General features: G+C 50.6%; 1 protein-coding gene across 4 annotated transcripts in view; it reads right to left on the bottom strand.

Moving 5' to 3' along the window:
* The window catches only part of CPEB1 (cytoplasmic polyadenylation element binding protein 1), a 40,791-nt gene that overhangs the window by 13,716 nt on the left and 1,777 nt on the right, over positions 1-25,298 (bottom strand). Inside the window, exons 2-3 of one of the 4 annotated variants that reach the window (XM_077785866.1) lie at positions 17,599-17,776; positions 8,123-8,311 (exon numbers count right to left, since the gene is read on the bottom strand). In XM_077785866.1, coding sequence (XP_077641992.1) covers positions 8,123-8,311; positions 17,599-17,776 — 367 coding nt within the window. Of the gene's footprint in view, positions 1-8,122; positions 8,312-8,572; positions 8,839-9,220; positions 9,358-17,598; positions 17,777-25,298 lie in introns of those variants that run through there. The other 3 variants (XM_021554187.3, XM_021554188.3, XM_021554189.3) reach the window with 3 other exon arrangements.

Below are 25,298 nucleotides of genomic sequence, written 5' to 3'. Positions count from 1 at the left end.
CTCTGCTGTCACTGAGAGCAGGGCCTGGCTGACAACAAGGCTCACATCTTCCCGAGGCAAGGAATTTACTCCTTTGTGTTTCTAGGAAGGGTAAACAGCTACCCAAGGTAAATATAAAAATCAGAAAAGACAGCTAAAATGCAATTCAGGATTACAAGTGCCCAGGTAATTGCATTCACTAAGCAGGCTGCCACAACCACAGTTGTCTTTAAAAAGATCAGAACACTGAAATACAGCAGGTTTTAACATGTATCAGTCCCAGAGAGATTTAAAAGCCAACATATTCAGGTCAAATTCCTGACAACAAGCTTCAGCTTTGCAAGCCTCAAGAACAAACACTTCTATATTAAGTACCAAACTCCTCTCAATTATCTGCTGCAACATCTAGGGTGCAAACTGTGCTGTGTGTGTTACCTGATGTGATAACAAGGGGAGTGACTCATCCTCAGCTGCATCACAGTTTGGGAGTGTCTAGGCCAGGACACACCTTTAGAAGGGGGACTCTCTGGAAGGGGGCAGGGTGTTGGCCAGACCCCTCTACAGGCTGCAGTAAAGGAAAAACAACTGAAAAAAAAAAGACCAATTTTAGTCCCAAACTCAATTTTCCTTAGGAGATGGCACACAAGCCTCACTGAGGCCTTCAGCTAGCATAAAGTCACTGCCAGACTGGCACTCCCAAACCCCACCAGTGATGCAGGCTCCCAGTTACCCTTCAAAGGTCTGCACCCCTTAGCATCACAGCTTGGAAGTTAGCCTCACCTTCCACCACACTCTTGGGGAGAAACCCAGGCAGAGGGGCAAGGACAGATGTCCCCACGGCCATCTCAAATGCGTGGCACCAGCTGCTGTGCCCAAGAGCAGCCTCTGCACTGGCAGCAGCTCAGACAGCACCTGTGATTCAGCTGTTTTGCCACCACCTGAGGGACCAGGCACAGGGGGAGTGAGCTTGCAGATACAGATAGAAGGTGCAACCCTGGCTGGAGATGCCTTGCCCAGTGCCCCAGCCCTACAGCAGCACCACTCAACCTCAGTGCAGTGACAGCTCAAGGACCACAGCATCCTTTGGAAGGGGATCATTTCCAAGCCAGCTCAAAGGAGGGACCCACTTAAAAGGGTGTTTTTGTGGGAACAAGAGGAAGAATTAGTTTCTGGAGCCCCCTTGGGCTACATTATTTCTGCCACCCTCCAGCAGCTTTCCTACACTGCTCTGAGCAAGAGCTGGACTGGATAACCTCAACCTTCCAACTGGAGCTACCCTAGAAACTCCAGCCTGCCGAGAGCACTGCAGAGGCCCACAAGCCTCTGCTACAGGCACACTGGGAGAGCAGGTCCAAAGGCTGCTCTCTACCCAGCTCCATGTGGAAGCACTCATCTGCATGTGCTGTAGAATTTGTAGTAAAGGCACTGAATCAAAAACACATTCAGGACTCCTAGAAAGCTCCCATGCTCCTGATGGAGCTGCAGCACAGCCTTTTGAGTCAGTTCTGCCCAGCAAGGAACCCTCACACCCACTGCTCAGACGCGTAGCTGTGCAAGAGCTGGAGGAAAACCTCATCTCTTATTTGACTGATGCAATTTCAGGGATGAATCCTACTCCAGGCCAGGGCTTGCACACACTAAACCACTCTCCCTGCTGCTACCTCCATATCAATCACAGGAAAAGACTAAGCCATTACTTGCCTGGGGCAGTTCAGACTCCAATGCTCTCCTTGAAAGGGAACGTGCCTTTTAAGGCTCAATTCTAGAGTGAGCCAAGAGAAATGTTCTCCAAATCACCACCGAACAGTGCCACAGGGCTGTTCCAAAGGCCACAATCAAGCACCCCTCCCTGACAGAAGCCAAGGGGAGGTTTTTGGTTTTGGGTGGTACATGCCTGCTCCCACAGGCTGCCTCCAGCACAGGACTGGAGCTGCCCTGACTCACTTCAGGTCTGGCTGGATACAAGCAGAGATGCTGGTTGGGTTCCTGTTCTGGTTACTCCTCTATTTGCATCTTATGTTTTACAGCATCACTGCAGATAAAAATAAATCTGTTTTAGGAGAAGCTGCTCAAATGGAAGCTTTAAGAGTTGGATTGAGAGCAACTTCCTTTAGAAACCAATTGCAAGCTCAGGTTTGATACTTCTTTTACTTATTTGATACATATTTTATTCTGTTAAGGATCAAATGAGCATGAGCAGTGTGCAGCTTTTAAGGCCTTCCCACTCCCCAGCACGGGTGGCTGGAGGCAAGCACTGAGGAATCAGACCACTGAGCATGAGCAGCTCGTATGGAAACACATTCAAAGAACAAGTGTCCATGAAGCACCCACATCAAGTAAGTCTTTAGAAGAGTTCTACAAGCACTAGGATGGCACGGACAAGCTTTTAGTAAGGCTGTCTCAGGTACTCCTAGAATACCAGCACCAAGCAGAAGACCCAGAGTCAAACCAGCTCCCAGCTTTGTGCCCTTACACTGTGATCATCCATAACCTTCACACAGAAAGCAACACCACCACATCTGTCCTTCCATTACTACACTCAACACCAGAAAGTTGTTCCCAAAGAACCAGGCTGTTGGGAAAGTCTGTTCTTTCAAGAAAATAAAGGATACCAAGAATATGTAATTCACTACTACCACCAAAACTCTGGATACCTCTTTTCCTCAACCACACACAGGTTCAGAGTCAGCAGGAGTTGCCCTTCCCTCCTCAACCCAGCAGCACAAAGGACCCTTTCACTGGGTTTCCTAGGCATATTTGGGCTTAGATGGAAGTAACTCAGGAAGTGCTCTCCCCCCACAGCCAAAACACCCCTTTCATTACAGAGCAGGAAAAATCATCCTTGGATATTCTGATGCCAGCCTAGTGTTGCCCAGACACTAAGCTCTCCATCAGGATGCATCTCTGAAATCTTCCTCTAGCATAAAAAGGATTTACACACAGCCAAGCTGTGTGTAATACACAGGAGCTGAAGACACACCTAGGTCAGCTGAAGCCAGTTGTCCAAAAGACAGCAGGAAAAACAGCACAAAGAGACATAGACATGCACAAAAGAGAGCTCTATGGAGCTTGGCATGGGTTAGCCAAGCAGCAAATTAAACAGATGGAGAACTGGGGACCCAAATCCCCTGCCCCAAACTCTGCATCCAACCACTCAAACCAGCAGCTTGAGGAAAGCCAGTGACTGTATAGACCATACAGTATTTATAAACAGCCACCCCAGGCTGAGCAGCAACTCTCCCCTGGGGGGCTCAGGTGCCCTCCACCACACACAGCATTTGAGGACACTGAAAACAGCCTGACCTCGGGGAGCAGCTTATGAATCCCTCCTGCTGTTATCAAGAAGAAAAGCAAGGAGTCCATGACAACAACCATTCTTCCTGTGCAACAGGTCTTTTCTTTCATCTTTCAGATGGGGTTTTGCCTTGAAGACTTCAGAGAGATTCATGCACTGAGGCCTCGCTATCTGCCAGGCAACACACAACAGACTGCCCACAGCTCCAGCCTGGCAGATTTTAAACAACTACAGATAAGCAAGCTCATTGCAAAAATGAGTTGCTGTGCTCTGGGAAGCAGAAGAGCCAAGGGCTGGAAAGATTCAGCAGCATTTTCCTACCATGGGCCATCTCCCCAGGACCAGAGAGACAGGAGCTGCAACCTTGCAGGCTGGAGAATGAGACAGCAGCAGCCACCCCGCAGAGGGCACAGATGAGGCTGGAGCTGCAGTCTCAAGAGCAAATCCAAGGAAAAGCTCAAATCTGTTGCTGCACCAGCAGCTTTAGGGACACACAAGCAGAGAGGCAGACGCAGCAAGGTGCTCTATCAGATAGATGCCAGCAGGAAGACCTCACCTCAAGAGCCCAATAACATCTTCTCCAGAGGACCTGATCCTGCTAAAAACACTCCCAGGTTAGCACTGCAGATTTAGTGTTAACAGACTGGTTTTAGGATATTTCCCCGTGGGCAAGTCTGCTGTCCCACATAGAGACAGCTCCCAATGTAGGGCAGGACAGACCAGCCAGACCAAGCAGCTGGCACACAGGCTGAAAGCCAGGCAGAGAGACCCAAAATCTGCACACAGATCTGCTGTGCACCACTGCTCTCAGGCAAAAACTGGATCAAGACCCCATTTGCTTGTGCTTCTTGAGAAACAGGGCAGTGAAGGTAAAGGATATCATCAAGGGCAGTCCCACCTCACTGCCTCTTAACCCCTCCTTGCCTCTGAACTCTGAGATGTCAGCACACCTGTCCACCTACTGGGAAGCTAAAGACAGGGAAACATGGCCTCAAGAAATACAGAATGGTAGGACTGCAAGTGTTAAAGGCCAGTTTCCTGCAAAGGTCCCTCCCCAGGCTGAAGAGGAGGTTGCTGGGACTTGCTGAAGTACTTCCAGCCTGACAAATCTAGTGGCAGCAGAGGGTTTGAGACACTTTGCCGGCTGTGAGACAGCAGTTAAATCCTACAGTCAGGAAGTGCCAGCAGCTTGAGCCTGCAGCAGCCATTGCCTCCAGAGAGCCTCTCCAGGCACCAGCAGTGCCTCTGGCATGCTCCCCAGAGCTCAGCACACTCCCTCTGTACATTACAGGCCTGGTGCAGAAGGAGAACTCCTCACAAATAAGCCCATCTGGGTGCAAGAGGCTCAGCAGCCCTTTGGGAACAGGGGATGTAGGCAGGAGTGGGGCATAAAAACCAGCCCCCACTGTTCTCCAGCCTCCAATCAGCTGGCATGTGCTCCTACTGCACCAAGCTGTGTGGTGCCAACACCCTGGGAGCACAAGGTGACACCAGAAGGCTTTGCAGCCAAAGGTCCTTCCCAAGCTGAGGAAGCCCTGTGCTGGCGGGGACTATACAGAGAACAGGTCCCAGCTCATCAGTACTCAAGCACAGCACTGCAGGGGACCACATCAGCAATATTTTTAGCCTGATTGTTAGCTATTTTGTTGCATTTCCACCCTTCCAGCCACCTCTCTGTGGGTCCGCACAGCTGAGTCACTGCTGGAACCTTCCAAACGCCTGGGTGCCAGCAGCACAACAGTTTGCTTGGCAGTGCCAGCCCTCCCCCGTGCCCAGCCACAGCCCAGCACTGCCGCAGCCTCACCTGCCTGCAGGACTCCCCGATGGAGACCCCAGCCCTAGAGGCTGGGCCAGCCGAGCCTCCCAGGCTTCAGCAGCACTCTGACATAGCAACATCCTCTCCATATCCTCCCTCTTTCCATCGTAGCATGAACAGGCCACCTGGAAGCACCAGCATCTGCCAGCTCCTTAGACCCACACAGCTTTCAGACACAGGATACTTTTCTGCTGCCCAGAGTGTTCCACAACCTTTCAGAAAACACTTCTGAACTACAAGCCCTCTGCTCCCAAGGAGCTCCACTGCCACTCCTCCAGGGCCCTGAGAAAGGGCTAAGGCCCCAGAGAGATGGGAGGTGTGGGTGGCTGAAGAAATACAAACTTGCACACAGGATCAGCCTCCTTTCACCTCCCCAGCCAGCAAGTACCATCCCCACTGCTCTCAGAGCAGCAGAGTAACAGCAGCCCAGACCATGAAGCATTCCTGGCCCAGCTGCTGCTCACCTGCAAAGGGAGTGTGGGAGTGAGAGGAGTGAGGAGAAGAACATGCCTCAGGATCACAACACCCCCAGCCACAGGGCACTGCACCCTCTGCACAGCCACTGAAGGCCAGCACCTACAAGCAGTACAGCTGCACTTGGGCAGCTCTCACGTCCCTGCCACCCCCTCTTTGTGTACTAATGGAAATACCAGGAGTCAGAAGTGACAAAACAGTCCTCTTCAGACAGCACTGGGTGCCATCTTCCACCAGCTGTTACCACACTTGTCACAACCACCCAGTGGGCACAGATCAGAGCCCAGGGCTGTGCTTGAGGCAAGATCCTTTCCAAACTCTATCCAGGCCTCTGCAGCAGGCAGGAGCCCCAGCACAAAGCACTGCAGTCAGCAGGGGCACCTGACACCAGATACACCCTCTGTGAGCAGGGAGGTCACCAGAGCACCTTCAAATCCTCTCCAACTCAATCACTCTCCTGAAACCAGCAGCCCTTCCACCCCCTTTGCAGTAAATTCCCACCACCAGCATGGCCATGCCAGCCTCACCACCCAACCTCCGAGGCACAGAGCCCACCCCAGGCTCATGCCAGCACTGCTCGCCTGCCTGCCGGAGCACTGCGGAGACATCCACGCCTCTGCCAAGGCAGGCTGGCAGGAAGCTGGCCAAGAGAGCTCTGGAGATGGCTACAGAGGAGCAGGTGGAGCTGGGACACCCGCACCGAGTGGCTGCCTCCATGTGTGACAGCCTCGTTCCGCAGCGCGCTGTGCGCCGAGCCCAGCGCCAGGGCTGTGAGCAGCAGGGTCACTCCAGGGGATGTCACCTGCTCCAAGAGCACTCTTCATCCACTGAAGACTCTGTGACACCCAGAACAGCAGGGCTCCAGTCTGCCAACAGCCAAAAGGGGCCCAGAGCAGAGCTCTAAGGCACCTGGCTGGCCCAGTGCACACTAACTTCTTGTTTCTCCTTCCTCCTTCGAGGTCTCAGCTGGCAATGAAAGTACAGGCAGGAGTGTGTGGTATTCCCTGGTTCATTAGGGGAAGCCCACAGGACCATGTGGAGGTTTGCTCACTGGAGCACAGCAAAGCTTAATAAAGCTACCGCAGCTGGGCTGCAGGCAGACCTCAAGTGCCCATGCCAGGCCCCACATGCCAAGTCTTGTGGAAATTAAATGCAGAAACTCAAATGAGCTGTGCAGATCAAGCTGTTCCAATTCTGCTACCCCACTGGCACTTTTTTTTGCTGTTTTACAACTCATGCGGCAACCCAGGGCTGTGTCCCAGAAGCTATTCCTATGCTCAGGACAGCACTCCCTTGCCCCTCCAAACATCTCCACAGGCAAGCCCCACTGCCCAGCTCCCCCAGCCAAGAAGTTATCTATACTCCTGTTACCACCAACTCCATGCCTGGGGCCTCCGTGTCACCCAAGTCTGCACAGTGATGCACTCCCCTTTTAACAAAGCATCAGCATGCTGCTATAAAGGGATGAGTTTCTGTAGCAACCAGGCTGTACTTGTACAAACTCTGCCAAAGCACTAGATCTTTCCACAGACTGATACTTAAACGAACACACCATTTGTGAAACTGGCTTTTACATGCCTCAAACGCTAACAAGTGAACTCTTCCCTGTTTTACCCCTCTGCTCCAACACCAGGCTGAGAGTATGCATTAAGTTTGTGCATGCACTCTTTCCTCCTGGGATTTTACAGGGAAGGCCAGTGTCTCAAACAGTTAACCAGGACCCTATATCACTCCAGGGGGGTACCCAGCATCCCTGGAATCCCCCAGCCGATCCCAGCTGCAAAAGCAGACTGGAAAGAATCAAGGGGGAAGGACATACCAGCCGGCAGCTTGCGGCTGCAAGCCCACACCCTCCCCATCACGTAGGTTTGCGCCGGACCAGAAGAGTTAAAACAAGAAGCCATTCCACTGCATCTCCTGCAGCCCACTGCCAGGCACAGCCCGCTATTTCTAGTTGAGTGTGGGAGTGGAGAAGAATCCCTCCAAGTCTCCCACCCAGCCCCAACCTGGCTGAAGTTGTTGGCTGCTGCTCTGTACCACACCCCACAGCAGAGTTGGGCGAGTGAGGCTGCTGGGACTTTGGCAATTGGGCACAGGGGGGACCCTCTGCAAGCGCCACACCCCCCACCCCACACCTGCAGAGCTCCCTGCCACTAGGGATTTCCTCAGGCTGCTGGAGTGAAGTTCAGGCTCACTCCTACCCAGCGTGTTCAGCCTCCTGACACCACACCCCCCACCCACTCCCTCCAAACACAGCAAGAGGATTTCTCCTCTCCTGGTGAGGTTATTCCTCCAGCAGCATTACAGCTCTGAGCAAAACAACCCCGGGCACTTCTCATCTGCAGTGAGCCGACAGCAGAGCAGAGGGGGCTGTGGCACAGGCAGCCACAGCCTCCCCAACTCAGCTGTCACATTACACAAGCACCACGGCTCAAGAAGCCCCCATCAGCGGCCGCCAGCGCCCTGTTACACAAGCACATCACTCCGCGTTAGCTTGAAACCAGCCAAAAACACACACAGAATCCAACAACTGTTGCTGCATGTGTCAGCAGACTCACCGGACTGTGTGCTGGTTTGTGCTGCAGTGTCAGAGTCCTGGGTGCTCCAGGGTCTGTCCCACCCTGTCAGGTTGAGAGACTGCAGGCCAAGGCACAGATCGTTGGTGTCTGGGAGGCCACGGGAAGACTCTTGCGTGGACGTAGGGAAGAGCATCCTGCTTGCCACTGCTTCTTCAGAGTCCTGGATGTCTGCTCGGATGGAGAACAAACAGAAGCTTGAGAGTTCAGGGCTGCTTTTTTCTTTTTAAAGCAGTTTTCCAAAGCATTAAGCCCCAGGCCAGGTCTCGTGTTGCTCTGAAGCCACAGCTCCTGCAACCAGCAGTTGCACCCCAAAAGGGAGGGCTACCATATGTCCAGAATCCAGCCCCCCACCCCCCTCGGCCCCTCCACCTTCCTATCCCGTCTGCATTACTGACTGGGTCAGCATGTGACCAGGCTGCTGATGCTTACTGTGCTGACAGTGACGTCACTCTGCCATGCAAGAGAACTGCATCAGCTCTTACAAAATAAAGGTAAGAAGAACAGATAAGATTTCCCCTGACAGACAAGACGGTAGCAGGAGGAAAGAGGAGCAGTTCCAGTAAATCAGGGGAGGCAAGCAGCACAAAGCAGGGCTCGTCGGCACAGCAGACACCAGGCTGGAGGCAGCAATCCCCCCAGCAACGACAACGAGAGCAGCAGCGACAGAGCACAGTTAGTTTTAGTGCTACCCAGATCTCCTGTCCCCGCCTCCCTCCACCCACAAAACCCAAAAACACTTTAGTCCTGGCCAGCTTCCAGCTGCTGGCTCCAATTCAGAACCGATGCAAAGCTTCGCAATTCTGCTGGCATAATCTGTTTGGTCGAGCCCGGCCACTGTGCCTCACTGACTCGGCATTGTTTACCCGAGTAACAAGGATAACCTTCAACCCCCACTACCCAGAGAGCAGCCCATCATCCCTGGTCCAGCCCAAGTGGGCACATCCCACTGGCATAGGAGGAAGAGGACCAAGCAGACCATTTCACATCAGGAATTTTTCATGGCCTGTATACCTTTTGCCCACCTGGTCCCCCCCTTTCCCAGCCCTCCCCTCCCTTGCAGGGCGTTCACAAGCGTACAGTACTGGAGATGCAGATTCTCGCCTTGGTTTAAGCCCGTGCCAACAGCCTAAGGAAACGCAGCAGGTTCATAGTCTGAGAATTCCAGTTTAACGCAGGGATCTGGGGGCTGGTGAAACCACAAGATGCTCAGCTGTGCTACCCGAAATCTGAGTCAGAGGGCATTTATAAGCCAACTCCCAAGCAGCAGCAGCTGTCTCCTCCTCCTCCCCCTGCCCCCACAGCCTCCCACTGTGCCATCAGATGTACACCTCGCTCCACACACCGCTCCCGGCTCTTCCGCAGGCTCTGCAGTCGCTCCAGTCTGTCACATTATCCCTCACGTGCAGTCCCAGCCATCCCAGACAGCCTGACAGCGTTTCTGGCCTCCTCTTCCACATCCACATCCCATGGCACTTGGATGCCCATGAGCAAAGCCCGGGCAAAGGCTGGTGGCAGCTGGGTAGCCTATGTGTGACACAGGCCACTGCTGCCAGAGGCAGGACCCTTGCCTTCAGCCCATGGCAGTTTGGGAGCACCAGCATTCCCAGACCCCAGTGAGGGGGCTGAGGCACCATAGGCAGGATCAGAGCATTTAAAACCATAACCTGCTGGCAACATCACCTTCCTCCCTCCCAGCTGCAGCCTCCTCCACAGTACTCCACCAGGGTGTTTCCTACTCCTAGTAGTACTAGTACAAGCTGTAGTGCCAATTCAGTCACATTACTACCAAGCACCTGTAACAGCATCTATTCCTCTGACAGCATCAGATGCATCTATGCATCTCCAGCATGGTATTTCACTGCATCAGTTCTTCCCAGATAGTTTCTTAATGGCTTGTTTTGGACATCTCTAACACAGGGAGGAGAGGATCAAGACAGTGCTCAGCCAACCTAGTTCCCACAGCAACCATAACTTGTCCATATGAATATGTAACATTCCTGCCTTTATGAAAACACACAAGTGCTGTGCACAGATCCCTGGCAGCAGGAGACTCCCTTCCCTTTGGGGACCAGGGATCTTGCTAGGTCTCAAAATAATTCCCACCAAGCTTCATCTTGGGAAGCATGAACACAGTAGTGACACACAGCAAAACCTGAATCCCAACAGCTTGGATGAAGCCCACAACTGAAGAAATAAAATAGGGAACAAGTTTATCTGTAACAGGAAGTACTCACTCTGAAGTATCCAGCCAAGCTTTCCCTAACTATCCACATTTTTCAGGAAATAAACTGTTTCTTTTAATCAAACCAAACCAGATTCAAGTAAAAGATCTATGATTCCCTCTGATTACTTCAATCCACATTAAAAACAAACTCCCTGCAATCCAGTTACAGCTCTAACTGTGGAAGCACAGAGCAGAATCCACTCAGATAACAAGCAATTTTTATTTAGACCTTTTCCCATCAGAAGCCAACCACCAGCCCAAGCTGCTTCCCCTTGAATATTCCCAGCCAGGCTGAAAAGACAGATACAGGTCATCTAGGCAAAACATCAGCTAAACAGACAAAGAACTTACACAGGTTTCTGGACTAGTTATTTTTAAAAGTCAAGAGTCTGGAGATTTGTTACAAAGCAATCAATTGCTGTAGGTAGAAATAATGAATTTGATACTAGAGCAGGAAGAATTAAATTTCTGACAAAAATTCACTTTAAGAGTCATAACCTCCAGTTATGAATAACTAAATGTCTACCAAATATTAAATAACTTCACTTTGCAACCTGACACAGCCCAACCCAAATGCTTTACTGCAGATTTTTTCCAAGCACCAACCACCAGCACAAGCACAAGCCCTTCCAACCTGGATTTTTCCCTGGAGTTGCCACTGGAAGCCAACCATCCTGGCAGAGGGAGCGGCGCTGCGTTGGGCTTGTGCCCGAGCGTCTGGGAGAGACTGAGCTCCTGCCTCCTAAGCCTGTTGGGTTTGATTTCAACAGCATCATGAGAACAAAGCCCTTAACAAAACACTCCCTTCACTGGCCTTGGAGCAAGCGTCTCTCCTGGGTGACTCCCTCCCAGCCTGTCCAGGAGATCCCTGTAGCTAGGCCACACTGCAGCACAGGCCAGACAGCTTTCCACACCACTGCTCACATGCAAAGCTGCATTTTCCAGACTTTAACTGTGAGCCCTGGATTTAAGACATTCCAAAGGCTCTTGAAGGTGAGGATCTCCAGAACTTGGCTCTCACCTGCAGGCAAAGACAGCTCCCACAGGCCCAGCACCTGTTCCCATCCCAGCCTGCCCTCCCCACTCACACCACTTTAGGCAGGTGAGTTTCCACACAGGAAGCTCATCTGGTTAAAACCAAGCCACAGGGAGTTAGTTTTAAGCCTGGTTCTCTCCCCTGATCTGGTATGCAGTATGGCTGCACCAACCAGGCACTTCAAACAAGAAAATATTTAGGAAATTACAGCCTAAGCCTGTGTGGGAAGGATCCACAGGGCCTGGCAGCAGAAGCTGTGATCCACAGGCAAGTTGTGGGTTAAGGGAACAGGAGGAGCAGGGAGCATGACTCAGTTCCCAACCCATAGCAGCAGCATCTCTGTGCCATCAGACTGGAAAAGTGGTGCTTCAACCTAGAACAAAGGTGTTCAGATATTTGAGCCTTGCAGATCTGGGAAGGCCAGCTAACAATCCAGCAAAACAGTTTTTCTTCTGTGTTTTCTCAGAATGGTTAAGCAGACATGAACCAAGTCAGATCCCATTCCTACCTCCTCCACAGCCAAGACAACTCTCCCTTTGCCCCCACATGCTGGTTTCTACGAGAGCCTGAATACAGAAGAAACCCCTCCTTGAATGGGCCCCAAGCATTGAAGGCAGCAGAATGATAAACCCAGCATAGCTGTAAATTCTCTTACCTGACAAAACCAGATTCACCCCATGGGCTACAGCTCTGACCAAGGCTGAACTTCCAAACCAAATCTGGAGAAGCCTTCAGAAGACAAACAGGAAGGCAGCAGCCAGCAGCAGCATTGCTTTGCCGTTCACACTTCTCTGCACCTCCAACAGTAAAGGCTGGGAATTGCATCCCTGAAAATTAAGCCTCTCAAGTGCCTTCTGCACACAAAACAAATATCCAAGTGAAAGCTGTCAGATGAGCCATTTGTATTCCCAAAGTGCAGTGGAGATCATCAGGGACTTAGAAAAGCACTTGCTCAGCATAAACCTACTGGTTACAAGAGGTTTTTCTGAAACACAACTAAGCATCTCCCCTGTAATCTGAAAAGTTCTTGAAGTGGAGACACTTGCTGCTGCGTGACCTCTTTCACAGCCAGATGGAGGCTGCCTTATTCCATAACCACAAACACACTTGAGCAGCTGGCAAACAGCTACTTCAGAAACCAAGGAAGAGGCACTGGAACAGTCTTCCTGCTCTACCTCCCCCTTCCAAGACTAACAGAGACTGTCACAGAATTACAGCACCAAAAACCTGAGCTGCAGAGTTCAGTACGAATCATTTAACTGTTGGATCTTCAGGAACACCACCAGTCTCTGACCCGGCAAAATACAACAGCCCTAGGCCAAGTCCCTGCTCTGCAGAACACTGACCTGCTTCCATCTGCGTATCTGATACACAAACCAATTACTACACCCACTTTACAGTAGAGAGAAGCACCACGATTGTGTAGGCAAAGACCTGGCAACGTCTTTGAAATCCAAATACCAACCAACAAGACCAAGGGAAGTAAGTATGCTCTTTTTCTGAGGCATAGGTGTGGAATTTCCCTATTCTGGATGAGTATGTGGCATCCAGCATTTCTCTGGGGCAGGCAGAATGGTTCTGCCAGCTTCACGTGAGCTCCTGCTAAAAGCCTCCAGGTAAGCAGAGCTATCTTTTGGGTCTCTGCATCTTAGAGGATTTTGTCCCCCATTCAAGACCATATATATCAAGTCAGTTGCATCCAACCCTGTCTAGAATGTTTCCTTGGGGCTGCAAGGCACAAAAGAGCAAAGGAATTTACATTACAATATCAGAGACACTTCTTGGACGGCTAAACAAGTGATAGGTCATTAATTGACTGCAGTTAAGAGCAAACAGGAAGCCAATTTAGTCATCAGCTAGTCTGGGTTTGCATTTGTCCTTCAGTTTTCCTTAAATAAAGCAGCCACAGAGTCATTAAAGCCTGATGGGCCACAACTAACAGCCTTTGAACACTGAACTTGGCACCTGGAGCCTCTTCTAGCTGAAGAAAGGCATCTAAGCATCTCCCTTTTCTTCACACAATGGACTGTCAAGTTAGAGCAAAATAATGGCTGCTTTGTTACTGTTAAATGAGCAGAACTTAATGAATGAGAGATCAATGTTGCTGGGACATTTAGGGTACCTACAGGTCTTCAAAGTTCCTTTTAAACAAAGCACTGCCTTCAGCTGAAACCAGCAACAGGTATACAAGAGCTCCCGGGGGAACTTTACTCCCAGTTCTACTAAAGATGGAAGCTGTGCCTACAGTTTCAAAAGCTGGTGTATGTAGCAGCACCTTCCATCCAGCAAGGCCCAGCTTTAAAGCCTGGCAAACAAACCAGCAGCCAGTTAAGAAACTAGCCTTGCCCACGTTCTCATTCAGAGAGGTGATAAACATATGCAACAGCTTTAAAATCACATTCCTTGTGCAGCAGCTGCTCAAGGACAGGCAGCTGTTCCAGCAGCACCGTCAGGAGATGCTGCCTCCTGCCTCTGTCAAGGCCACACTGTCTCTCCCATCTCCAGCACCACACAAAAAGCCACTAGAGGTTAAGGTCTGCACTGAGGAGGTTCTGCCTTTCTCCAGAGAGGAGTGAGGCAGCTGGATATGCAACAGTTGTGAAGCACCATGACCCTGTCCCAGAAACCACCAGACAGGTTCTACAATGACAACTCTCCCCACACCACTGCACCCCACAGTTCGGGAGAGCACCCCAGTGCTTGGAGAGCCCCACACAAACCTTGGCAGGGTGGTCGGCCCAGGCATCTCAACACAGCTGGCTTTGACAAGGCAACCAAGGTCACCAAGGATTATCATCAGCTGCAAACGGATCTTTACAGACATCCAACTCTAGGTGTGGCACGCTGAACCTGCAGCAGCAGTCCCAGCCCTGCCCAGAAGGGGATAACACTGACTGCGTGGATCCAGAGTGCTGAATCAGCCTGTCCTCTCACATTGCTCAGGCTGCTGCACTGATCCCAGCACGGCCTCACTGTCAGCCCAGTAAAGTGTCTCCACACGTGCTTCCCCAATAGCATTAGTGAAAGGTCATGAAATGCTGCCATCTCTTCTCCACCACGTGTAATCCTCTTAGTACTCAAAGGGGCTTCTTCAACGCAAGTCCAAGCCAGGATAAATTTAGTTTGACCTAAAGATGACAACTGAAAAGCTTGAGGGACCATGAATAAAGCCCAAGCTTTTATTGCTGGAATAAAGTCTCTCCCCCAGGCTCTGCTATTAAAAGAGTTTAAGCTGTAAAAAAAGACAGTCCTTTCACCTGTTACAGCTACCACATTCATGGTGGATCTCCAGACTCATTAGGACTGCCCAAGCAAGGAGTCTCATGATAATCTAGTCTAAATACAGTTGTTCCCACACAAAGTAAAAGCAAACACAGACTCCGGAATTCTTCAGAAGTTACTTGACTTGGAACAATGGCAAAACACCACATGAGGTGAAGGGTCTCTGCTCCATTGATCACCTACCCAGAAGTTCACTCAATGGCAAGGCAAACAGCTCCAACGACTTATTCCAGGCTTAACCACCTGCCCAGATACCCACGTTATATTCTGCATTCTAGCAATCAGCTGCTCAGCCTTACCAGGTGTGAATTACCACCTTATCAGGTGTGAATTTCTGCACAATCCAGGCGCCAAACTCCCTCATTTAGAGATCATAGATGCCCCAGGATTCACATTGTTACTGACACTGCCAGATTTTTCATGGAGAAGACTCATTAGTAACCCATCGAACATTAGGAGCAGCTCCTGCACTTTTCCTTTTGGGAAGACAGGACAAAGCATGCAGAGCTGCTGCATTCAGGCCCTCCTTACCTACCCAGAGGCTGAGACTGCAAGGAGACCAGTAACTGAGCTGCCAACACTTTGGCAGATGCTGACTCATCCAGGAATTTACAGCTGGTAGCTGCCAGCCCAGGTTTTCTCTTATCAGTACTTTCATGTTTCCATTAGCCCAAGGCAGCCCCTCCTCTAGCCCACCTTAGCAAGGCCCAGTATCATTTGGGAAGTGAGGCATTCTTTCCTCACAACATAAGCATTTGTGTCACTATACAGGGCATTTGACACAAGATAAAACCCTCCTGGGTCTGGGAAACTATTGCTGAGCAAGGCCCCCACCCTGGTCCCCAGCACTCACTGGTGAGACTGGTCTTCAGCTGCCACAGCAGGAAAAAAAGGCTGCTTAGGGTGTCCCCAAAGCACAACTTTGGCTTCCCTGCAGCAAAAATAACATTTGTGAGAGGAAGGCGCTCTTTTTTTACACCTGTCAGTGTACTTGCCCTATGAGAGGTCTTCCACAGGATTTATCACCTGAAACAAGCAGTTTAACACCACTGGGAAACTCAAGTTTCCAGACAAGGCATCACCAGCAAGACACTCTGCTCTAGACATCCCTAGAAAAACCAGAGTAAATGACAGAAAATGCAGAGATTTGTAAGCAGCAGGTCAGTAAGAATTCCTACTCCAGTGACAGACAAACAGACCCATCCCTCACAGAAGAGTCTTCAAAGTCAAATACAACACTGCAATTGAAAATTGCTGCACCACCTCTTAAGCTCAGACACAAAACCAGAACTAACCCACACCTTCACATGATTATCTCCTCTAGCAGGCAGAGACATCTCCATTATAAGCCAGGTTAACTTTGGCAAGCTGAAACTAAATCAGGAAATACCATTAACGTGTTCTAAGGTTCTAAGAGTCTCAGAAATATTCCCATTCTAAATGGAGTAGGAAGGGCTATAGCAAAGATTTGAACAAGAAAGTCAAACAACTCTTCCATGAACCCACCACAAGGAGATAAAAGTATTACATTTATTTATCTTTTATGCTTCCAGTGCATTCAGATCAGATACAGCACCAGCTACTACTGTGCTAGGGGACCAAAAAAAAAAAAACCACCACCAAACCAGCACAGCAGCAAATATCTAAAAATACACCATTAACCTGAACTGGTTAATATTCACTACACCATTGCTCAGGAGTAGCCAGCATAGCCTCCAATGCCACTTTACCAGACAGGTTTCAAGCAATGCTGCCCATGGATCCAGGCCTCAAAGCAGGCAAGTCCTTTCCTCTGGTATTTCTGCAGTGCCAGCATGGGATCACATGCCCAGATCAGCCCAGGTCCACACTGCTAAGTCTTCAAGTACCCAGGAGATTAAGCTACACTGGAAGTCATCTGGTAGCAGTCATTTCATTAGCCCAGAACAAAGTTGCACTGCACAGGCATCAAACAGACCCACACGGTGCACAGATACTCATTTAGAGCTTTTTTCCACACCCATTTGATTAAACCCCAGACGACCCATGAGGCCAAGGTAACCCTGTCTCCACATGACTGCAGTGAAACCTACTCTGCCCAGGGAACCCTGCAAGGTCATCAGCTGGGGAGGTTCAGCTCTTTACTTCCCACTTTGTTTTTGAGACCTATCCGGAGGGGCCAGTTTATTTCCAAGGATGGCTGAAGTGTTTATTGACGCTATAATTCAGAGGCTGGAGAGGCAAGAGCAACCCCTTTCAAGTGTCCAAATCCTGGCACAAGCATTGCTGTTCAGAGTATCAGGTACATTTATTTGCAAACCTGGCCTGCTGCAAAGGGACAAAAGCATGTCCTTCAGTTGGATAAAAATAAGACCAGACCAAACACTCTCTGCTCTGGCACAGAACTTCTATCTTGAGGCAGCAGAAGAACATGTCCACTCCCCTCAGCCTGGAGGAAACAGAAGCTTGCAGTACTGATTTCATCACACCAAGCTTGCTTTGCAGGGAAGTCTGCACCTACCTGTGCTCTTACATGCATGTTAACTGACCTGTGGCAAATACAGTTTTTCAAAATTCTTTTGCAATTTCAATGTATGCAGCAACTCAGCCTTGCTCACCTTGAGAGTAGATGAATCCTGCCTCCAGGAGAGGCAGACTAAAGGAGTCTGCTGGAGGTATTCCCACCAGGAACTGGCAGGTCAGGCAGGGAGCACTCACATCGTTCCCACAATGGCCCACAGCACCACAGGGAGGCAAGCAAGCCTTCCCAGACACCCCCCACACTGCCAGGGAATACACAGATTACTCATTTCAGGTACACAAGCAAAGAACCCCCTGGGTACCAAGCATGCCAACACCCACACCACTGAGGATTTACCACCACCACCAGGTCCCACCAAATGCCTTCCCACTCCAACAGCCCCCCCCCATCACCTGGCAGGGTGTCACATTTGCTTTTTGTGACAGGCGTGGTGCAGACTCCACTGAAATCCAGAGAGTTGTCCAACATGGCATTTATTCGGCGGAATATATCCGCATTGCTGCAAGTGGAAAGTGCAGGGGCATTCGGGCTATCCCAGCAGTCTTTTATGCTCCTCGCAGGATCTTCTTTCTGGTAAAAAAGAACCAGTATGTGTGTCAAATAGGCAAGTACTCAGCTTTCAACGCATTGTGGAAAGCCTGGACTGCCTCCAATATTCACATTAGCTTAGGTCTTAGCAACATTCAAACCCAATTCTTGGCATTAAAGAAGCAGTTAAGCAAACGGGTCAGCAATTTGTCAGCATAGCACACTGGAGGAGACTGCCCATCAAACACAGGGACCAGGGATGGGCTTCATGCTGACTGCCACAGCAAACCAGCTGGGTTGTGAACACAGCTCCCTGCTGTTTTTCTCCAGCCCATCACAACACCTGCAGAGATCTGATTAATGAGGGCACACATCTACCCCAAAAGCAATCTCCTGACACCAAGGGACACGCAGGATGCTCATGGTCCAGGCAGACACCACAAGGAACCACAGCAGCTCCTCTTATGCATTGCAGAGGAGCACAAGACTTGCCTCAATACCCATTTTGGAGTTCCAAACAGCATCATGCAATGATCCAAGTCAGCAGCAATTAGTTCAGGTTTGCAGAAAAAAACCCAAACACTGCTCTCCAGCTAATCAGACAGCCCCAAATCCTGAGGAAAGGCAGAAGATAAAATCCTGATCTCCCCTTCAGGCAGCAGCTCCTGACTACAGAGGTAGTACCCCAAACCATCTCTGCTTTAGCACAACCCTCCACAGGCACAGATCCACCACCATCAAGGTTTTGTAAGCATCCTAGAAAGGGATCCCCTCTTGTAAAGCTTCTGCCTGAGAAACATCAAACCCCTCCTGCACCCTTGTGCTGGTCCGGAGAACCAGGAAGAGCAGCTGCTTCCCCAGCTCTACTCACAAGCCACTGACATGCAGGCTCCTTCGGGAGCAGCTGCACCACATTCGGGCCCCTGACAATTTAGAAGCTGCTAAGCTTCATTGCTACCAGCGTTTTGAGGCTGAGAACAGGTCTACCCACCACCCAAAAGCCACTGCAGAACTCTGCACCCCAACATGCTGAGCAATCGGTACCACCGGCAACTCAGAGCTGCTTTAAAGACAGGAGCAGGGAGGCACAACTCCACCAGTCCTGGACTCCGGAGCAGAATACTGGCCTTTAAATCAAACTAAACTCAAATGCAAAGAACTGAAGAGCATCAAGTCTGGCAAACGAGCCCCCGCTGCTCCGACACACACCAAAGCTCTAAATGGGGCCCCTTGTACTTGTCAAGAAGACAGCACAGGCACCTCTTGGATGTGCTTCCCAAGTTTCAGGCCTCACTTACCTCCAGTTCTGCTTCACTCGCAAACAAGTCTGAAGCACCGAGGTGGTTTTACTTTCAAATGACCTCTTGCAGATCGTTCAAGGAGGCTTGTCTAAAGAGAACTTCACCTGGAGACGGGACTATTCTATTAGCCCAGCCCAGTCAGGTACTTACTTTCCACCCCCCACCTCGCCATTAGATGTGCACGGTGTCATCCTTTTATCCAACTACCCACCTCGCAGGTAAAAAGCAAAGGAAACCCAGTCCTGGAAGCAGCAGGAATAAGCTACTAAACGGTCAACTCGCACCGTGCCTTCAGGCGGGACCTGAACAATCCCTGGAGAACTCCAGCCCGTTTAGGACTATTAGCATTTCTTCAGCGGCGAGGGCCGGGATCTTTGGCTATTGAAATGCTCAGAGCTGTGCAGAAAGTCACGCTATGAAAAGCCTGTGTCCATAAAGGAGACAGAGGAGTCCTGCAACTTTATTCGAATAAAGGGAGAAATTTTCCACGGGGGCATACACCCATGGGGTTTTCTCTACCTCTCAGTTTCGGAGAGCACAGCCACCTTTTACCCTAAACTCCCGGCTGCATATTGCCCTCTCCCTTTCCCCATTAGCTGAGGTACTCTGAAGGTACAGCCTTCCCGAACCGCCTCCATGGAATACCACACATCCCCCACCCTTTAAACACATCACTTTACCCCCAAAGTTCAGAAACTCAGACGGAGCTTGTCTGTTTCAGAAGTTAAACTGTCTGGTTTTTCTAACAAACCGGCGGCTTGAAGTTGGTAGAGACGATAAGACCCATTTAAAAGCCATTAATACCCATACCCTCACCCATGGAATTACTTGTAAATACATGAACACACATCAGAGTCCACCGCCAAACAAGGGAACACTTAAAAGAGTGAAACAGGTAAGGCTAAAAGCAAGCTGAAGGCTGAGAGAAGAGGCAGAGTGCACTTTAAGTCGCGCTTTAAGTCGTCTTTATAAAGAGCAGCTGGAGCACAGAAGCTCAAATTACACAAGTATTGCCAGTCATCTTTAATAAAAAGGAGTGCCGCATCAGGATGCCTTGGCACAAGCATGAAGCTCCGCATTCTACTCTTGTTCCTGTAAAAGAACCACTTCCAGCAGGAAGCAAAACTTTTCCCTAGGAGTCTGTACCAGCGAGACAAAATAACCCGGAGCAGGCAGCTGAACGCCCCACCTGTTCCCTTGTCACTTAGCCTCCACAACCGGCAGCACCAGTCCTGCTCCAAACAGGAACCTAGACCAGCCATAACACAAACAAGCCTTTCCACAAAAATCCCCTTTTAACCCTAGACTGTCAAGGATAACCTTGGGATACTGCCATCATCCTGGACACAGGGTTAGGGGGGACTTTGCAGGACTGCAACCCCCTTGTAAGGAAGGAGCAAGTAGCACACCCTCCCCTCCCACAATCCAAAAATAAGATACTCCTTTGAGAAGAGCTCTGCAGGTCTCCAGAGCACTCAGAACCCAAACCATCCCCAAGAGCCTGGAGAGGATGGTGGAAGGAGTTTGCAAACTGGAGAATCCACCCAGGAGCTTCTGTCTCAGAGTCAGCTCCAAAGTCGGGGAAACACCAGGCCTGAAGCTGCATCCCCAGAGCTGGTGCTGCTCTATCATCCCCAGCCCAGACAAGCAACACAGCACTCCAGAGCCCAGGCAGAATTCACTTTCCCTGCCCCACCTGGAAGGATTTGGCAAATTCAACACACTGTCTCCTCCAGGCTTCCCAAGAAGCCTTCACACTTCAGCTACAAACTACAGATTCTCTCTGCTTCCAGAGGCACCAATCCAGCAGCACTGGTGGGTTCTCTTGGTGCCATAGGAGTGGTTACCTGGAGTGTAACCAGGGACCCAACAGCCATTCCATCCTGCTATACCTCACAGTCCCAATCCAGAGGCACAGACACAGTTTTATCAGGGGATAAACAAGTCAATGGAGAAGTTGATCCTAGCTGACAGGTGCTTTAAAGCCACCAGGAGTCAAACACCACTTCTTCACACCTGGTAAGATAGTCTCTTGGAGAGCTGAAAGTTCCTACATAAGCCCCTGGATAAGAACCAAAGGAGAAGAACAATTCAGTTCTCTGCAGCAGGCCCATAGTGTCACAGAGCAAAAGATTCTGAGATTGTAGGTTAAGTCATTGGAGTCAGAAACAGACCCAAGCAGCATCATACACAGACACAGCAAGATGAAGCTCAGGCAGGAGGGCAGTCCTCTACATCCTGACTCAACTAAGAACTTCCAAGCAGGAAAATTCACCCCAGAACACTGAGGTTTCAAGGAGGGTACTGAAAGGCTCCAGACCCCTCTTGCAACCCAAACAAACACATGGAATTGAAAAAAGGAGTACAAGAAACAGGGAGGAGTTCCCCTCCTGCAGAGTAACAGAGCAACAGCGAGCCTTACCACCATGGCAGAGAGCTCTTGTTCTCCCGCTGTGCGTCAGGAAGCTGACAGGTCCCTGGAGCTCCTATCCCACCAGCCCCAAGCAGACCCCATAGCCTGCTGACTTTACCTGCAGGAGGGCCCAGTCCAGGCACAACCAGCAGCACTCAGTGGTACAACACACACCTGTGCAGCAAAACACCCCAAAGTTGTCCAAGGCAAGTGGAAATGAGGAACCTCCACAGCACTGAGGTACACACACCTGCAGGAAACCTAGAGATAATGAAATCCCAGGGCTAAGCAAAACCTGCAGCATCACAACAGCACTAGCAAAGGATTAGGATAGCCTAATCCTCAGGGAAGTCATTAAACACAGCTTGCCTGCCAGTATGGCCAAGATGTGCATCAGCTCCTGGGGATGCTGTGGAGCAGGCAAGGCTCATCCACCTCAGCTACAATCCAGCCTTTGCTTTTTACATCTTTCATAGAAATCTTACCCAGGCAGCGTCATGCTGATGCCCAAGAGGGCCTTCAATCCCAAGGGAAAATTTAAGATGCTGTTAAAATGGTACCCATGTCAACATAACCAAGCCAAGATGGTTTCATACTTCAATGAAAGGGAGCTCAGAAAAAGCCTTTTTTGTTGGTATGTTTTGCTTCCCAAATTGAAGTCAGCTACACCAGGGCAGAACAGGACATTGGTGTAAACTGTTTCCACCAGGCAACACACTCCCACCCCCAGCTCATCCCAAAAAGTGCTAGGCAAGGCTGCACCAGCTCTCCCACCATCAACAACACTAACATCAAACAGCTGTCCTGGGGTTTAGTGAGCATAGGCATCTTGAACACACCTGATTTGAATTAAGACTGGTCTTAATTCACAGGGGAGCACTGACTTCAGAACAACACCAGTTTTGCTAAAATCCCCCTTTTTAAAGGGCATTTCACCATCAAGGCAGCTATTTTCTGGTATTTTTTTGAAACCATCACTTACAAGCAGCTTTGTACAAGAGCAATACCCACAGTTCCCTATTGCAGCAGACTGGCAAAGCCGAATAAAGGTTTAATTGGTTTAGTGAGCCTGCTCCAGTTGAGATAAACTGCAGCAAAGTAACGGGATCCTGGAGCTCTTCCGTGAGCCCAACTCCCACCCCGTGCACAGCTGTACCTGAAGTCCCTCATCAGCACTCCAGGTGCCAGCATACCTTGTTAGCCCGTAACACAGGCACCAGTAATGAGCATTAATTAGCTTCAGCTGGGGAATAGCAAAGAGTAAAAAAAAGAACTTGTTTTTCAGCAGACTTGTCTCACTTATAAGACTCACCTTTGTCTATACTCAGTTATGAGCCGAACCACCTGTGTCACCCAGCCAGACACTAAAAGGCGCTTTCAGCATATGGCTTACAAATAAAACGGCACCTTTGGTTACCTTATACACTAAAAAAAAGGCAGTTTAGAAGTGGGCAAAAATACCACTTGTATGAGTACAAGTGCCCATTCAAGCCAAAACATGCCCACCATAGAAGCCTGAACTCAGCACCTGCAGCCCAGCTTCATCCCCCTAAAACCCCGGGAAGGGTGGAACAGTTGGTCGCTAGGCTAGGACCGGGCTCCTGCGGCGCTTCCCTGCAGGCAGGGTCGGTCGGTATGCTCACACCCTCTGCTCCCGGGGCTACCTCAGCGCCAGGACCCCTGGAGGCCAGTACAAAGGGAACAGGGATCCCACAGCAGCGCTCTGACAGGAGCGGGGGAATCCCATCCACCGCGGTCCCAGGGCTCGGCGCTCCCATCCCCTCCCACACGGGTGAAACGGGCGGGAACGCCACCCGCAGCGGCACCACGGCGTGGAACCACGTGGCGGGGCGGCCTCGCGAGGCGGCACGTGCTCGCACTTACCGGCGGGAAGGCCATGGGCAGCACCGCGGGCGGGCGGTCCCGGAGCGCAGCACAGACAAGCCGAGAGGGCAGCCAGGACACCGGGAGCGGCGCGACCCCTCTGCCCGGCCCGCGGCTTTTATGGGCCGGGCCGGGCCGGGGGCGGGGGTGAGGGCGTGCAGGGCGGGGCGGGGGCGCCGCTGAGGGGCGGGCTGCGGCGCATGCGCGCAGCACGCGCCGGCCGCGTGGCGGTTCCCGCCACAGCCCCGCGGAGCCGCCTCGGCTCGGGCGCCGTGAGGGGACGGAGCGCCCCGGGCTAGCGCGGGGTCGGTCACGGGAGCGATTCAGGCGGCGCCTCCGAGGGATGCGGCGGCGGCGGCGCTGTCCGGCTCCAGCACCTCCCCAGGTACGACTCCGCGCTGGCAGCTGCCACGCGCAGGATGGGGCACTCCTTGTGCCCCCGCCGTGAGGGGAATGGGATCCCCTAGGCGTTAAATTGAGGTTCCCAAGGGTAGGCTTAGTGTCATCATTTCTTCACGCGTGGGCTGTGGTACTCACTCGGCCCCCTCAGAGGGGATGGAAGCCCATAGCAGTTAAATCAGCCCCTCAGTGGAATGGGGTGGTGGTGGCACTGTGGTGCCCAGCTGTAGCCCCTCGGGGACACCTCAGTGCCAGAAACTCTCCACTCACGGAATGTGATGCTCACTGAACTCCCCATGAGGGAATGGGACTCCTGAGGGGTTAATTCAGCCCCTCTAAGGGGAGTGGGGTGGTGGTGGCACTGCCCAGCTGGAGCCCCTCGGGGACATCTCAGCACTGGCAACGCTCCATGTTCCTATAAGGGGAGCGGGACCCCAAGGGCCAATGACAGGAGGTAAGGACTGTTATGTATGATTATAATTTGCACCAATTAAATATCGTTGTATTGAATTAAGGGAAATATGATTTGGCGTATATAATATTTAGTTATTATAAAATATATACACTAGCACTGTGAGTTGCTCTCTATATATTTAGTTACACTAGAGCTGGGGTTTTTTTTTTTTTTGATAATGCTTTATTTATAATTTAATATATGTGGCTAGTCTGGAGATGGGCTGTTTTAAAGAGCGATATTGAAGTATTTGGGAGCTGATTATCTTAGTAACTACTTAAGATTGGGATCGCCAAGTCTTCTGGGCTGATAAATTGTTTACACTTAGATTGTTTAACCTCGGCTAGGAGAAAAGAACTTTATGAATATGTGGGACTCTGAATAGAAAGAAAAGGTGGATTGCCGAAATCCTAGCCTCAGGCAGAAAATTTCCTGTAAGAACTACAAAGTCAAAAAAAGTAGTGTGTGTGTCCAGAAAAACCTCTGCTGAGAGGCGTCCTTCCTGTCACGCACCCAGCGCCGATCCCGGGCTCGGCACTGTCCTTTTCCTTGTGGCTAGCTCAAAAAAAATTGAATCCTAAATGATTTTTTTATTATTTCATTTTTAATTTAGCTAGACTAATTTTCATTTATAACAGGACTTATATCAGCCCCTCTGAGCGGTCTGAGATGGTCGCAGTTCTAACTCTTCACACCTCTGGGGCTACTGACCACACATAGGCCGGGTGCTCACCAAGTGCCCTGTGAGGATGTGCAGAAAATCACATTCTGAAAAGTCAGTGTCTGTAAAGGAGACAGAGGAGTCCTGCAACTTTATTTGAATAAAGGGAGAGATTTTCCACTGGGGCATATACCCATGGGGTTTTCTCTCTCTCTCGGTTTCAGAGGGCACAGCCTCCTTTTACCCTAAACTCCCTGTCTGCATGTTGCTTTCTTCTTTCCCCATCAGCTGAGGTACTTGGAAGGTACAGCCTTCCTGAACTGCCTACCACATAGTCCCCCTTTAAACACATTATTCCCCCCCCCAAAGTTCAGAAATTCAGGCTTCTACAGGCCCTTTGTGTGTTTCAGGAGTTAAACTGGTTTCTCTAACAAACCTGCTGCTTGAAGTTG

This window comes from Lonchura striata, chromosome 11 (assembly GCF_046129695.1).
Source record: "Lonchura striata isolate bLonStr1 chromosome 11, bLonStr1.mat, whole genome shotgun sequence".
Taxonomy (NCBI): Eukaryota; Metazoa; Chordata; class Aves; order Passeriformes; family Estrildidae; genus Lonchura; species Lonchura striata.
Note: the sequence above shows the minus strand (reverse complement) of the source record. Positions and strands in the feature narration are given on the sequence as shown.